This window comes from Cryptomeria japonica, chromosome 3, assembly GCF_030272615.1.
Source record: "Cryptomeria japonica chromosome 3, Sugi_1.0, whole genome shotgun sequence".
Classification (NCBI taxonomy): Eukaryota; Viridiplantae; Streptophyta; class Pinopsida; order Cupressales; family Cupressaceae; genus Cryptomeria; species Cryptomeria japonica.
Genome location: NC_081407.1, coordinates 348,764,360 through 348,782,325, shown reverse-complemented (window position 1 = coordinate 348,782,325; position 17,966 = coordinate 348,764,360). Strand labels below are relative to the sequence as shown.

Genomic DNA, 17,966 nt, shown 5'->3' with positions numbered 1-17,966 from the left:
GGAATACAAGCCTCATCTTCATTTCTTCCCAAAAATGGATGGCTTTCTACTACGATATTGTAGTATCCACACAATTTTTTTCAACTTATTTCCAGTTACAATCACAACAAGAACCCATTAAGGTTAGGAAATCAAGATACAATAATGCTGAAATTGTAACCCTTCCACTTTCTGATCACCAAGTGCCCAATATGGGAAGGTGAGAGCATACAGTGTTGAGGGGATCGTTAGCTTCAAATAACTAGAAATAATACAATGCTTAGGCGGCAAGCCAGCCCCTTCCACTTTTCAGTGGGATATGGAGAATATTAAAAATCACTTGGTGGTAAACCAGACAAGGATGATGCATGAAACTGAAGAACAATCACTCTACCGCTTATGCAGCGGGAGGACTAGAAATGAAATAGCAATCAACTCCACCGCTTATTCAATGGGAGGACAGAGTTACAATAGATAAGAAGGGAGCAAGTCAGCCCCTTCCACTTATGCAGTGGGCCAAAGAACAACAATCCAAGTATATAGTTGTTAGTACTACTAATTAGCTTTACAAAGCAAACATGGATTACAAAATTACTAGAATCACTATCCAAACTAGGCGGCAAGGCCAACCTCTTCCACTTATGCAGTGGGACTAGGAGAGATCACAGAAATTGCTTTTAGTACTACTACCAGCATTATAATATGAATCATAGAAGATAAGAATGAAGAACCAACAGCTGCAAACAATTACTGAGATCACTTTCTCTCCACACAAAAGAACCCACACACCCAATAACCAACTCCACACAAGAAGACACTCCAAAACGGAAAATCTCTAAATCTGATATACTCCCAACACGCTGAAAACACAGACCAGCAAGCCAAGAACTCACTAATTTACTCATAACTCTTTCCACACTCATCAAAATCACCTCCAAACATATGCAAATGAGAGATACAATGATGGTGATAAGGATGGAAATGAAAGACATCAACTTACAATGCCTAAACCCATGGCACGCAGCCCAAAGCACTCCCAGCATAAAGTGTTTACAGCAGAAAACTTTGACTTGCATAATAAAATTCAATACTCCAAGAAAACCAACGAAAACTTACAAGATGAATCGCTCATGACATAGGAAATGAATGAGAAAATACCCAGAACAAGCAGACACTCGAGCAGGAAGATATGACTGAAAATCACCTACAGCCACTCCAAAAACCAGCAAACTGGAAACACGCCAAAAACTGAAAATCTCCCAATCACTTCGATCAGCACAATCTATCTCTCTGGATGAAAGATAGTCACAAATAATCAGCTAGGCACTATCTTTCAAGTACAAAACTGATGGTTGCTAGGAAGCTCAACTCTGGCACCAATTCGGCAACACTTTGTTACAAATATTCATGGATACCAAAAACAAGAGCCCAACACTCTTATTTATAGACTTTGTGCCTCCAAATTCAAATTCACATTCCCTCTAAATGAATGCCATACCCAAATGCACATTCACTTCACATTATTTTGAAATTACATTTTATTTCTCCTTTCTCCAAGTCAACCTTCTCATAGAAGCAAATATACTTTATAAAAATGACAATAAAATCATAATGTGGCATCCAAGGTAGATAAGTGAAATATATTATAAAATCAACTTATTTCTCCATAAGGCGTCCATCTTGCCTTATTAATATTTCACTTTATAAAGTATTTTTCCTCAACAATAAATCGCCCAAGGAATAGTAATATTTTATTTGGAAACAAATACATTATTCCCTCAAGTGGAGGCCAATTTTAGCCAATGCTAAAATAACACTAAATATAAACCTTTTTTAATGAGAATTTCCTCCAAAGGCGTCCAACCACAAGTTATAAAATTAAACGGCAATTTGGCACCCCATTATGGGCAATTTGGCACCCCATTATGAAGGTAAAACATTTCACCAAATAGACTTAAGATTAAAATATTATTTTCTCCTTTTTCCTAAGTCGTCCATCCATAAAATAATCAAATATTAAAACCTTATGCCTAAGGTATTAGTATATTAAAAATACCTTCTCCAATACTGATTATTGCCAAATTGAGTCGGGGACTGAAATGCTGGAAATCACCAAAACTGAATTGAATTGGAATTTTGAACTAAACTACTAAAAATAGTCATTTGAGTAAACACAGGATCCTGCCAAAATAATACTGTCAAGCATAGCCACTTAGCTAAGCCGTAGAACCCCTGCCAAAAATAGCACTGCCAAAAATAATACTTACTATAAATAGCATACTGCTAAAAATAGTAAGTGTTTCCAAGTTATTTTGAGCCACATTCTGAGCAGCTACCAAACTTACTAAAAATAGTAAGTCCTGAAAAGGTCTTCATATTGGTTTGCATGTTATACCATCGCAGAGCTCACAAAAAACCTAGAAAAACCTAGAGAACTCAACTACTTCTGCCTCCACTTACTAAAAATAGTAAGTCAAACAAAATCCATAACTTGCTATGCATGTACCCTCACTGCGAAGCTTTATGAAAACCCAGAATGAATCCAAAACCCAAACTAACAAATTCCAACATGCAAGCCTTCGAAAATGCAAAAACATCCTCCCAGAGGTAGGAAACCCTAATTTCTGCTTCCGACTAGCCTACGGGTCTCCGGAATAGGCTAACGGTTGCCAAAACAAACTAGAGCGGAAAAGGGGACATTACAGATATCAAGAGCAACACTATGTATTTGAGATGATGAAGTATGTGGCCTCAGCGAGCCCTTTCCTTTGTTCAATGGATGCCCCAATCTACTTTCAACCTTTGCATCTACTTCCTCTTGCTCCTTAATATATTCTGCTACTTTGGAATCTAGTATAGATGCATTTTTTTTCTTGGACATGCTTTAATTCCCTTTCCACGAATTCCACACAAATGTCCCTTCACCCTAGTGTAGGAACTTCTATACTTAATACCACACCCCTGACATATCCAAATACATATCCCCCACCTAGAACGTGTTCTAGTATTTGTACATGCCTCCATAACAGTGAAGTTGGGTCAATGGTGAATGGAAGATTGACAACAGGATTAGAACTAGTTGCCATGGTAAAATTTTATAACACCCTACAATGTACAAAGAAGCTTGAAAATCAGTAAAACAAATTAATCAATTAATTAAATTCAAATACTCTACATAAATATTTAAAATCTAAACAAAAACTACATATATTTAATCTTGATATTTAAATATATTAATATATTATTTAATAAATTTAATAAAATAGTAAAATTTAAAATATATTAATATAATTATAATACACTATTTTATCACGCAAATTATTAAATTAAAACTATTGCTAGTAGTTATATAAATAAAAACAAAATTATAAACCTATAACAAATTATAATTATAAAAATAACAATAAAATTAGAAGCCTAAAAAATTATAAGCGCATAACAAATTATAAAGCTTAAATCTATATATCGAGCAAAATACCTAACCAGTGCGTGCCTACTATGTGCGGTAAAATGTTGCTTGTTCTCTGTCTAGTGTGACGTTTTTGTCTGGTGCGACGTTCTGTTTGGTGCGGCATTTGTGTTTGGTGCGCACTGGCTCACGCCATCTCTTGTGGCTCGCATTGTTTTTGTGTGGTGTGTGAAATGCAAGGTCATGCAGGATTTTTAAAGGAAATAATGCAACGTTTAAGGTATTTGTTGCTATTTTTGGCATTTACAGAAGGCAACCCGAAAAAAATCAAAGTTTTCTTACTATTTTTTAACTTGAGTCTGCCTAGAAACGCTTGAAATCTCCACGTCGGAGCCAAAAAATGGTTGGAAACGTTGGAAAATTTGCGGGTTCGTTTCGAGGGCTAAGAAACGATTCTTAAGCAACTCCACAAATGTACTATGCCAGATTCTAATTTCGGGTCATTTCATACCGGGTACCGAGAATCAATAGGATAATAGTATGATACTTCATCATTGATCAATGTCAAATGCCAATTGATAGTTCAAAATTTCAATATTATGCCATATGCCATAGGATATATATCATATATGTCTAGGGTCACGATTCAAATGAAAATCATTAAAACTACAAAATTGACAATCAAAAATAATAATTGTCTTCAATCTTCATCAATCATCAAAAGGATCTAGATCAAGATCATTGTTTGCTTCAAGTTCAACATCATTTGAACCACAAGTAAATGCAATGCCACTCCCACTAGGTGCATCATCTATAAGTGTCTCATCATCATCATCATCATCATCATCTATAGTGACTCTAGCAAGCTCTTGAATAGATGCTTCCAAGTTGATACAGTCAAGGGCTATATCCTAATGCTTCATTGAACCATCCTCGTAGTGTTCTTGCTTATGTGATAGAAGACGCAAATTGGAATAAAATAAACCAAGTCTTCTATTTTTTTGCAGCCAATGGTTAAGCTTCACTGAGTGGATAAAGGAGTATGTACTCCAATTCAATTCAGCAAAAGAACTTGCAACCTACGAAAATTGGAGAGAAAACCAACACAACTTAAAATAAAAAATGCAAAATAAATTAAAGAATGTTAAGTACTAAAGTCTACAATACAAATGTCAAAAAAAAAAATAGTTACTTGTGATAAAATCTTGATTGCAAGAGGTTGGAGGAACAAACAATCTTGCCCATGGAGGTACCACCATTACAAGCATCTACAATGTATTGGTTGTTAAAGAGCACAAGTACTATGATCTCGTCTTGAGATGAACAAGCCAAACTCGTTCCTAACATGTTCCACCAATTTCGAATCTGAGAAGAGTCTTTTGAATGTCTGCTTGTACCCATTAGCAACTTCACTATCTCTATATGGTGGAGTTCTCCCTAGCGAAGCAAGTATTTGAGTGCTATAGTATTTGGGAGATAATGCATATGCAAGGAGGTGCAATGGCGTGTTTAACTTGTTCTAGTGATGATGAATGATTTTTTCCACACTTTTGAAAAATGTTTCTTCGAGGTCATTCTCTTTTATTATGCCCTTTATTTTTTCTATCATGGATTCCATGCCATCATAGATTTCTCCCAAACATGGCTGATCTATATCAGCAAACCTGATCATACTCATGATAGGCTCGGTGAAATTCAAACATATTCCACATGAGCCCACCAATCATCATTCAAGATCAATAACCTGACCTTTTGCGACCTCTAAATTGATTGCTTCCAAACACTCCATTGGTTAATAATAACAATGGCAACCAATGCCTCTTGCACCTTCAAAAGTTGTCTCAAAATGATTAAGTGTGATGCAAACTAGATCTCAACAACCTAGGATCATGCAAAAAATATGTTAATAACACATTAAAAATACTATATACATATGGCATAAATAAAATTACAAAATAAATTAATTAAATTTACCTTCAACAATTCCAACCTTAAGAAAGTCTTAAAAATGCCTTGTAACACATGGTGGTTTGTCACAAACATTTGGATCTACTCACCCTCTTGGTATATATCTCTCACCCACTCTAGTTGACTCCTCTGATAGCTAACATAATTAATGCTACAAGGATAAAATTATGATAGCCGTCAGAGGAGTCGAGATGATGCTGCATAGACGTTGAGTTTGGGAGGCACAAATGCAGAGACAATTTCAAATGCAGACCTGGCCAGTGAGTTTGGAATGCAAAGACAATTTACATACAGATAATTTACGCTATGGGAGCCTTGGCAAACCCAAGGCCACACCCGGGCTAGACCCACACCTGCACCTGCACCCAACCTCTGACCCCTGTACCTGGTAACATAGATAAATTGGAATAATTTTCTTCGAGAACAAAATTTCATGATGCATATCTGCTTAAAGAATTCAAAGAAGACTACATTCCCTGATCATTTAGAGCTTTTAAAGAGACCTGATCAACCTTAATGGTAAGCACAAAATATTTGTGAGAAGGAACACTGTCATGCCCCCAAAGGCTGCCAAGGAAGACCTCAAGTTGGCTGGAATAATTTATTGGTTTATCCATTCCTGGGCAATGGTTACAACCACAGCTACTCAGAATATGTACTTTTCTTATAAAGAACAGATCAGTGGCTAACTATGAACCCAAAATTCAGCACTGGTCTTTGCAAGCACCAGGGAAAAAAAATACTCTTTTTTTTTTTTTTTCAAGTGGTATGGTAAAGAAACTGATGATCCTATTTGGCCTTGCTATTCAGGATTTACCTTCACCAAGTTGCATGTTGTAACATGGATTTACTGCATGGAATCTGCCATGAAGGCACAAATCACCTTATATGTTGGTCCACCTTTTTGAGACTTTATTTTTTTAGAAAAATAGACTTTTATGCTCAAGAATATAGGATTTAAACATACCAGTCAAGGGAAATTCATGGGTTAAACGTACCAGTCAAGGGAAATTCATGAATTAAACATACCAGCACATTGTTTCCTGATGCATTTGCTTTGACAAGAGGAGAGCAAAGTGTGTCTGGATTTCCATATTGGAACTGCAGAATTACAACATAAATAGAGTGAATTTCGATCTGAACAGCAAGAATATTTTTCCACATGACAGCTCCACTAGCATGAACAGGATACTGAACATTTATCAGGCAAATAGGCAGATTTACATACCGCTACTACAGCAGCATCTGCCAGCATGTAAAGAAAATCTCCATCATGTTTCATCTGACACAGAAGATTAAATTTCTGGCAATTAGATATTCTCCAAAATACTATATATACTAAAACCTTAGAAAGAGAACTAAGCGCACATAAAAATACAAATGTTCACCAAAGTCTATCACATTTTAATATCTCAAATATATTTCCAATAATAAAAAAGGAAAATGTCCCAGAACAAATAAAGGTACCATTTTAAAACTCATCATGATTTATGTTCAAACAATTACAAAGATCACCAAAAAATGTATGCAGTTGTACCTAGTATACTCCTTGCAAATAAATTAGAATAGAAAGAGTGTAAGGAATGTTTGGTTCAAAACAGAAAAATAATGATAAAACTGAACTCAATTTAACAGAAATAAGAACTCCTAATTTGTCGAACTCTACTTTTTACACTGAAATATGTAGTTGCACTATCTGGATTGTTCTATCATTTTGGATGGTACACTATTGCTTGGACAAGTAAGAAGTAGAACACTATTGCACTAAACAAGAGAATATAGTTGCAACTAGTTCCTGGACAGGAAGAAGCTTGTATGAGAAGGGCAGTGAGTTGAAATTTTGATGGTGGGGATCTACACTGTTGAGATGTTATGAACAGAATGCTCAAGTAGTTAGCCAAGAATCCTATCTTCCATGAAAAGATCAAACACATGAAAGTGCATAACGATTAGATCAGACAGCTGATCCAAGACTGTGTGATTAGATTTGATTACTATAGGACCGTGGAAGAGTTTGCTAATATATTCAAAAAGGCATTGACAAATGTGAAACTTGTAGAATTCAGAAACATGTTGCGATTCAAGGAAGATTTCAAGAAAAGGGATGTTATAAATCATGACATCTTCATGCAATCATCAATTGTTGTGATTATTCATGTATGTTATTGTTAGCATTTTAATTGGCACCTTTCGATGTGACACAAAACATAACAGCATGCACAATAAATTGTTCTTCAAGTTACATAGGCAAGCTCCCTTCTGACCCAGAATCTAAGGATTTTGAGTATGTATAAAAACAAACTGACTTAATAAAACCCATCCTTTTGTTTTTCAATCTAAAGCACAAGGCGATTCAACACTTGTGCACTAGACAAGAGATTTTGCATATAAAAGCTATCTAATGCAGAAAGGAATTTAATACAACTAAAGGATGCCTATATTTTCAATTAAACACGGAGATCAAAAATTATGAGTGAAACAAAACTGAATCGACCATAAATATAAAACACTTAGAAGTATGAAGGATTGTGGGTAAAGCCACAATAATTCTTCTAAAAATATGCATAATATAAATCTTGTTTAATTATTAGATTTACTTAGTCCACAAAATGATAAATTTCAAAGATAATGTGTTAGTAAACAACAATATTTGCAACAAAAGACATGAAAAATACTGTTAAGAAACTAACTTCAAAATGGCACTTATTTATAAGGTTACAAAACATTAATATGAAAATAAATTGAAAAACATAAGTGCTACTACTCTAGGAATAGCTTGATTGCATGCAATGTACGCATTATTACAAAATATCCTATCTACTGATTCAAAATCTAATACCATGTAACTGTCAATTAGACTGATGGTTAAGATTATTTTAAAGAGAGCACCCCAAGTTCACATCGCTTGCATGTAAAGAGTTCCAAAAATAGACTTTCTCAAAATAATACACTAGTCTAAAATAGAGAAATCTAAAAATAGTTACTCAGTAACCCCAATGGAATTCCTTCTTGTTGATATTCTCTTAAAGCTCTAAAGAAATTAATCCACCTCGGTTTCTCCTACCACTACCACTAAATCTAATTGCACAATCAAGTTTGAAGAATAAACTCAACCTCTAGAATCAATGTCCCAAAATTTTATAATTCTTTTCCAATCTAAAGATGGACCATGCTTTTTGTTAAATTATAAATGTTATTTACATGCTGATCTTTCCCAGTCTCTCTCTAATTATCTATTGAAATCGTCCTTGCACTTCATCTAAATCAAAAAGAACTCATTCCTCAACATATTTAAAGTTTAAACAGAATGATAACAAGAAACTCATAAACAAACTTCTCTACTTGCCATAATTTATCCTTCAGTTAAACGAAAGCTAGGGTTTGAAGTATTTCCACCATACACTTCTTTATATCATCAATTCTTTGGCTAACCTTTTTTCCCTTTGCTATCAAATCATATAATTTTTTCAATATTTTTGTACCTTTCTAACAAATATCTTCCAACCATCTTTGCAAATTCTTTCCATACAACTAGCCAATCTAGTCACTTCTAATCATTAGTGGAATCCAATATCTAAGACATGAATACTATGGCTTCGGAAGAGGATTCTAAAAGATGAGTTATATATTCTTGAAGCTATTTGATCTCCAATTGTAAGGTCGCCTTGTCTTCTCCATCCTTTATAACTCTTTCCTTGATATTTTCTGTTATGACCTCCAACATGTTTATGTCTCCATGACAAGTGCTCACCCCCAAAAATGTCCTAACAATAAAAAATCAGCAAGCTCACTGTTTCATTTATAGACTTATCCTCCAGACAAATAGTTGTCTCAATGATCAAACTTTGTATTTTAAATTTTTTATTTTTGTTATCCTAGATTGCTACCTTGATTTCTTCTCAACTAAATCTTCAACCAATTGAACGAGAATGGCAAATTTCATGACCCCATTTTCAAACTAGAGTCATGGAGAAGACCTCTAGCCTATCCCCATTTCCTGAAGGCTAAAAGGTAAAGTAAGGGAAATGATTTTTAATATTATTTTGAGTTGGGGTCAGTAATTTTTAATTTAAGGGGTAACTTATTATTATATTATTTTATTTAATTAAAAGTGTTTCTAAACATTTAATTATGAAAAAAAATTCAAAAACTTTCGAGGGGAATTATTAATCAAGGTCCCAATTTTGAAAAGGTATAAAAGGAAGCACCCAGTGAAGTGTCCCAACCATTTTGCCACTTAAAATTTTTGCCTTATTTAACCCACTCAGCTATATTGGTATTTTGTCAAACAGTTGTCATGCATTCACTGATGAAGACATTAAACTTGCTGCTCCTTGAAGACTCAGTTGCTGATGGTTTAAATGTTTGTTTTCAAACGTGTAATAGCGTTCAGATTTGCAATATGTTTTGGAATTTCAAACTGTGCTTAATATATTTAAAGATTCAACGATATTATAAGCAAACACATCTCAACAAAAAGCAGATTTAGAAAAGAACTTAACCAAATTATCTCTGACCTTGTATTTGTCAATTAGAGTCATAAGATACAGTAAATCAGATATTGATTTGCAGCAACAGCAATCTTCTATTATTTCAACACCCTTCAATACACTACAGATTAGTTCCAAGGGTGGAATATGAACAACAATAAGAATGCACCTTCAGAACTTGGAATCCACCTCTCAATGGCAACAATAGAGCATTAATGCAACCTTCAACTGAAGATGATCACCATACAAGTTCTCAGAATATGTTATACAGCTTCAACATCAATGGGACTGTCATTAAAATGGGCATGGCAGCAGCTAAGGACTTCGTTGTAGCTTTTCTGAGTGAACAAAATGCAGGGGCTGCTAGTAAAATAGAGAAATATCACCTTTAACTCACCAAATCTGAAATTAAAGCTTTCCCAAAGATATTTATTCCTGGATGTCTTCAACAATAGGACTGAAGCACTTAAAATAAACAATAATTTTCAAACCACACTCCAAATCTGAAGCAATATATCTTCCACCTGCAAATAAACTTCAAACCCTAGCTGATATGATTTTCCTTCATAAACCTCCAAATCTAAAAAAGAAGTGCAATGGTGAATCCTAGATAAGTGCACACCAAAAATGGCTTGTGTTTTCATCCAAACCATCAAGAAACTCCAAGGGTTTCCGTCCTCAGATTTTCTATATTGGAAATGAGCTCCAAATGAACCCCTTTATAATTCTCCAAGGAAGCTTCCAGAAAACCCAATTAATTTTCCCCTTCTTTCAATTTTCATATTAACTTGCAATTGGGAATAATAATAAAGTGACCCCTTATATAATTTTAATTAGTATAAAGCCACTTTATGAATTACTTTTTATATTCACCTTATATCTCCCTATATTGGCTTTTAATTAATCACTTTATGAGATTAAGATACTTAACTCCTTAAACCCCTTATAGCCCCTTCTCATAAAGTCATTTAATATAATTAATATTAAAATCAATGTTTGATAAGACTTTAATAAATTAAATTAAATTGCATTCTCCTAATGCTATTTTGCTTTTGCAATATTTGCATCTCTCTTGGAGAATAACTCTATGTTGCTTTTTTGATCTTGTATCATTTACATTCGCAGTTTTATTTCTATTTGTTTGCACTAGTTATTCTGGGCTATTCATCTTTTCAGATTCTAACTTTGAATTCACTATCTTTAATAATTGTGACTGACTATAATGATGATATCTCCAAAGTAATTGGCAAACTACCTTTGTTCCATGCATGATAATATATGGTGAAGTGCCAATGGCTACTTGGGAGTAATGATGTTTATCCATAAAGAAGCACCATACAATTTTTTATGCCAAGTGCACTAAATAGTGTCAATCAACTTTAAATGATTGTCACAAATGTTCTTGTTTGAGGACTAAGCTTGTCCATTACCCAAATGATTGTCACAAATGTTCTTGTTTGAGGACTAAGCTTCTCCATTACCCTAAGGGTAATAATCTGATGAGTGAAACAATGTGATTTTGTATTCATAGCATAATTCTAGTATCTCTTCTAAAGAAAAGCTCAATGCATTATTTGTCACAATTTGCATGGAATTCCAAAGTGTGAAAGAATATTCCCTTTAGGAAATTGCATGCTACTTTAGGAGTAGCCTGATTTGTTGGAATAGCTTCAACTCACTTTGTAAAATAATATATGGTAGTAAGAACATATGCATGCCCTTTGCTAGAATTTGGGTTGAAAGGTCCAATGGAATCTAACATCCATTACTAAAATGGGGCTTTAATAATAACTAGTTACAGTGAATTAGCTACAAGCTTGAGCTTTCCAACAAATTGTTGACAAACTTGACACTTCTACAGTCACTCATAAGCATCATAGAATATGGTTGGTGTTTACTTGCCTATTCTACTTTATAGGATTATAGAGTAAACAGAATTATAAAGTTATAGAACATAGGAATATAAAAAACTTGAAACATTTCAAAAAGATATATTTTTATTATCAATTCTCAGATATGCAATAAGCATAGATCATTAAAGTAGTCCCCAACTATGAACAACAAATGCACATATATAGTAGACTAATGTTGGTTAAGGCTACCAACCGTCAGTAACTACTTGTAATGTCCCTACTAATTAGAGATCACTGTCCTGCAAAACAAACTGTTAGAATGCAACAAATACATATATATAACTAATCTAATTTGCAATTAAACTTCAATTACTTAATTAAAACTAATCACAATTCTTATTTAATAAAAAGGATACGAATGCAGTACTGGTACTTGTCCTTAGGCAATTGGAATGCCCACCTTCTTGGAACCCATCATGGTTCCAAGCCATACCAGGAAGTCGATGGATGATTTGATTCCTGTCATCTTACATCCAAGCCTACCAAGGAAGACCAACATATATGATCAATTCCTTGCCTTGGATGATGCATCTCATCATCCAAGTCTACCAGAGAGGACCGGCCAGATCCGTCTCTTCTTGGGTGAGCCTTTGACACCCAAGCCATAACATATATATGCATATAAATACTCAGTATATACTGCCTACCAAGGATTATCATAATCCCTGAATTAGGCTAAGGGAATTTCTTCCCAATAGCCTCCATCATATAGCCACATTATTCATATTACATTCTACAATTCATTATCATTTTTCATTCCATAATTTATGCCTACATTTACATATTCCTTAATTTCCATTATTGATCCTACACATATATTATTATTTTGCATACATACCTATATTCATTGCTACATACACATAAGATAATATCGCTATCCTACTATAGCTCTATTAAAGGAATTGATATCTTATTATGTATGACAGAATATTCAGTAATATATATGTGTGTGTGTGGCACACACGTCCACACACATATATACCCTGTAACCAGTAAACACCTCTTACCTGTTCGTAATCCGCAGTCCGTAGTTGCAGTTCGTAGTCCGCGGGGGGGGCGTTTGCAGTCCTCCCGTCTTATTCTCTTCGTCTTATATCATATTCAGTTCATTCAATTCCCCATTCCATTTGATCCCTCTTCCCTTTTATATCCCCCAATATGAGGGAGAGGTCACACCTCTTCATCATGTATGCCCTTTGGCAAGAGATACACTCTTTCATCATTAGCACCCTTGAAGGAGTGCAACTCTTCATTAATTCTGCCCTTTGAAGGGATACAAACTTTCACAAACAGATCTGCATTTCCATCCCCCCATGTTTTTTCTGTCAAATGAGGTTCTCTTCTCCCTTTTATATCTCATGTTTGAGGGAGTCACAACTTTTCATTTCATGCCTTTTAACTATTCATTAAACTTAACTAAATTATATTTATTTTATTTTAATTTTTATTCTTTTATATTTTAATTTTATTATTAGTATTTATTATTAAATCTTGCTTCAAAATGGGGACAGCGAATTCTTATTAGTATTAATTATTATTAGTATTTATTATTTATAATTAATGAATTCGCTTAGTCCTTGTGTTATCACTGTACTTGAAGAGGCTGCTAATCTTCTATGTTCCTTGGATACGGCTGGGTGACAGCGAATTCTGATTCAGTTTCCTCCAATGTACAGACCGATAGCATTTCCAGATTTTCCCCCTTCTCCCTTTTTGGGAGCGATGTCCCTCATCTAAATACCTTTGGGAATTCGAATGGTTAATCTTTCCTTAGCATCTTTTGGTTAAGATTAGTTAATTCTGTTTAGCTCATGACCTTTCATGAACACGTGTTTGGTTAGTTCGTATCTTTGCATCTTTAAACAAACCGTGCCTTCTAGTCTTGATCGTATTTGCTGATTAATTATTATTATCCCGTCTTCTTTGTTCCTAACCACGTATTATGACATGAATCACGTCGCCATCAAAACCATCTGTGATCGGATCTTCCTTGGGTCAGCAACTGCGCAAATTTGTCTCTTAGAGACTTCACAAAATTGGTTTTCTAGTTGCACGTATGGGGATATCACACTACTAACCAACAACCAACAACCAATCAGGGACTAACAAATAGATACAAAACATAATTATTTATTATGCAGCTGACTATACATACTTTATTCTTTGTCAACTACATCAAACCCCCAGAAAAAGAAAATCGTCTTCTAGACAACACAAACAAAATTGGGATCTGTACACAACAAAACTGAAGAAACTATCACTGTGAGAAGACTTCCCTAGATGTATTTAGGACATAGATGTGGATGTCGGAGAGGGCTAATGGCGAAGTCATTGAAAACTCACGCTCCGAGGTTGCCTTCACAATGTGAGAAAACTCCATCAAGTGTTATTTTGTCTTCTCTAACTCCTGCAACTTGCACTTCATCTTCTCCTACTCTTGCTCCTCCAATAATTTCCCTTCTCACTCACCTATCTATCTATTATGTTCTGCTAGTTTTGTGTCACGCTCGGCTAACTGTGTCTCTCTAAACTAGTTATCTCTCTCTTGGCCAACTGTCTATCTCACTCAGTCACAGTCTCCTCCAAGGTTGTCACTTGTGCATGCTCTGTTGTTGTAATCTAAGCCATCTACTCCTAAGACTTTCAAATGTGATCAGCCAACTCTACCTGGGTAGTCTCAACCTACCAAATTGCTCAATCTCTCAACGATGTGGCCTCCTCCATCAAAGCCATTTGTCCATGCAAACAAATAAAGATGTCTCTATAGCTGATCTCCATGCGGTGAAGTGCTGAGAGCACTTGGTCATGTCTCCCTCCAATTGTGGGTATGTATGGATGCCAAGCAGCCAACGTCTCCACTCCTAGCCATCCATGTGAGATAAAACATTTGAAAAAACTCGCCCTTGCACCCAATCTGCATGAATGCCAAAATCCTCTTTGCCTCGTTTGCTTCCAACGGGTCATGGTTGATGTCCAACTATCGAGAAATCTCCCCAACCTCATGCATAACCTTGGCCATAGACTAGAGCTCTCAAATATAACATAGTCTTGCGCCAATGGGGTTGTATGCATTTGTTCGGCCAATCTCTATAAATATACCCTTTGACTCAACCTCACTAGACGACTCCTCTCCTGCGAGCTCAACTATAGGTAACTATGAGGCCTTTGAGAGTGGTTGTTGCATTGTCTCTGGTGCTAGCTGCTTGACAACTTTAGTAGATGGCTAAACAATCTCCATGACGACCTCTGTAGACGTTTGAATAGGTTGTGATGGCACTAGAGGGCCCAATAGAGTGTCAACTACCAAGGCAGCAACCTCTATCTCTTGTGGCTCTAGAACCTTGGTCAATAGCCTTGGCGAATCTAGGAGGGACATCCGATGGTACCCCCAACATGCCAAACCAATCATAAATCAAGGTAGCTTCTTCAACCATCACGGTGCCTTCAACCAAAGGTGTTGGTGTTGCGACACTTCAATTGGTGGGAGAACTACGACCATTGGTGGCACTGCTACTGGTGGTGGTGGTGGTGGTGGTACTACTGGCTCTAGTGGTACATAGTTGGTGATGAAGCTACAATCAATGGTGGCACTGTTGGTGGTGGTGAGACTGTGGTCGGTAATGGCATTACTAGCAATGGGGCTACAAATGGCAATGGTAACTAAGTATCATGTACAGGGATGGCCCCCTCAACATCCTCCTTAGTATGCTTTGGCTGCAAGTGAGGCCTCCTCTATACTCGTCTGCATTGATGAAGTTAGCTCAATGGACTTGTTGTCTCAATTTTTTTGAATTTTCAAAAATTGACAACCCCTACAATTTTTTACTCAAAATTCATAGTTTTCTTCTTTAAGGCACGTTTTAAAAGGTTTAAAACTCATATTTGTTAATGTCAAATCATCAGTGGATGTGTTTTTCATCGTTGTCCAAGTTTTGGTTGGTTTTTGCTTTCATTTTTCTAGCTTTTTGTGCAATTTTGGGTTTTGAGTTCCTCTCTACAAGTAGGAACTTTTGGTTGTCAATGCAAGTAGGAACTTTTTGCTATCATTGCAAGTGAATGAATCTTACTTGTAATCGGGTTCTAGAAACCCATTTACAAGTCAGCACATTGTTATAAAGTTTGTTCTACTTGTAATCGGGTTTCTAGGACCTGATTACAAGTATATTTTAAAAGTAAAATGAAACGCATATTCCATTTGCAATCGAGGTTCCAAGACACGATTGCAAGCCACCATTGTGTGAGCATTTTGATGTGCTTACTTGCAATCGGGTCTTAAAATCCCGATTGCAAGTTTGTGCCTACCTTGCTAACCTCTTTCACTTGCAATCGGGATTTTGAGACCCGATTGCAAGTTTGTTTCTCAAGCAATACAAAGAAGGCATTTGAGTTTCAAACTTTGTGTTGAGGCCTTGTTTATGTATCTATTGAGTTCTCATGTCACAGTGATATACTTGTTTGCATGTATTTGAGATTCTGGTGAAGTTATTGAAAAGAACTTTAATCTAATTTCTTTTAGACATTGTGCTGCAAATATTGAAGATAAAATTATCATAGCTAAGTGCTCTTAATAGAGAGAGATTATAAGACTTTGTGCTTGTAGTTGCTCCTAGTTATAGTATTCTAGAGGTACACCATATCAACAGACTCTGAGTTGTTGTAAGTTGTACGTTGTTAATATACCAATCATTTTGGAAGGTAGATAGGACAGTAGGAAAGTAAAGACTTTGAGCTTTTGTTTCCACATTCCCATCCTGGGAAGTGACGGAAGACTTTACGCTTTCATGGAAACTTTGCTTCCTTTATGCAAGTATCTTTGTAGTAGTTGAAATCTCTTAAATTTTTGTATTTGTTGCTCTAATTACATTTCTTTTCTGAAAGGAGAAAAGAATATCGTCTTTTCTGAAAAAAAAGAAAAGGATGTTGTCCCACCCAAGATTAAACTAGTGTTTATTTGTTATAGTTAGCTTGTAATAGTAGGAAAGGGGTAGCCTTCCCTTAAAAATTAGGAGAGTTTTTAACTCACACGTTGTGGCTGAAACCATAATTTTGTACGCCTCCCGAGGTGTACCAAATTTTCAACCAACAGGCCTCATAGTCATCCCCACTCCCTAAATCATCTCTCTGCTTCCTTTTCTTCCTCACTAGTGGTATCATTGAATGTGTTGTCTCTTCCCCAATTGCTTGTACTACTAAGTTTGCCAAGTAGAATGCAGTTGGCCAATAAGCATAGAGTTGGCCTAGGGGTTAAAGTCTTCCCCACTTATAAAGGGGCACTTGGCTGTGCATATCATCAAGAGCTCGATGGCATGCAGAACTCTCGAATCCTCTCAGTTAACAAACTCACCCAATAGACTCTCCCTATGTTGTTTTTGATCATAAGATCGATCATCCATATGGCAATGTCTAATGGCCTGTTGGTTCCAGTTAATCAACACATAATCAAGTCAAGAATGCACTTTTATTCAGAAGTGGCAAAGAAATTCTTGCCGAGTCCTCTACTGCCAACACTCTAAATGTTGCCCCTCTCCTGTTGGGCAAGGTCTGACCAACAAACTCATTGCAAGAGAGACTCCTTGTGTTGTCATATCATCTTTGAAGGTATCATTGCTCGCAAGTAAGGCTCGAAGTCTCATGTGTTGAAAAATGGAATTTGGGCAGCCTTGTCCACTTATACATGCTAAAATGCTACCTTCAACATGTGATCATCTTGTGCTCCTTGCCACCATGTTTGACATTCACTAACATTGAGACTCTCCCACGTGTTTGTATTTGCTATGATATTGTCATCATCTCTTCCTTTGGCTATCTTCCACAATGCAATGCAAGGTCCGCAAGGTGTTGACCTCTTTCCTTTACTACCACCGATAGCCATGAATAAAAATGTACAAACTGCAATGGACAATAAACTTTAAATATACAACTCTTGAGGAAATAGTTATATTAAATGTCTTGGAATAATTTTTGTGATTTGAAATGATGCCCAAGAAGTCCTATGTTGCAATATATGTCACTTGTTATGTAGGCCACATGTTGTAATGTATGCCAGACACTGGGTGAATGCGTTGTGGGAGAAGGTTGGGGCCGTACGACGAAGAAGTGATACAAGATTCATATGATGAAAACACTTGTTGTCGTATGCCAAACCAAACCCGTACATGGCACAAAGAAAACTGTATGCCAAGCACAAAGTGTACCATGGAAATTCTC

At 35.8% G+C, this 17,966-nt stretch overlaps 1 protein-coding gene across 1 annotated transcript in view; it reads right to left on the bottom strand.

The window, feature by feature from the left end:
• Window positions 1–17,966, bottom strand: part of LOC131076508 (probable serine protease EDA2) — a 161,449-nt gene that overhangs the window by 81,723 nt on the left and 61,760 nt on the right. The window contains exons 6-7 of the mRNA XM_058013735.2: window positions 6,585–6,638; window positions 6,386–6,457 (exon numbers count right to left, since the gene is read on the bottom strand). Of these exons, the coding sequence (XP_057869718.2) occupies window positions 6,386–6,457; window positions 6,585–6,638 (126 nt within the window). The remainder of the gene's footprint in view (window positions 1–6,385; window positions 6,458–6,584; window positions 6,639–17,966) is intronic.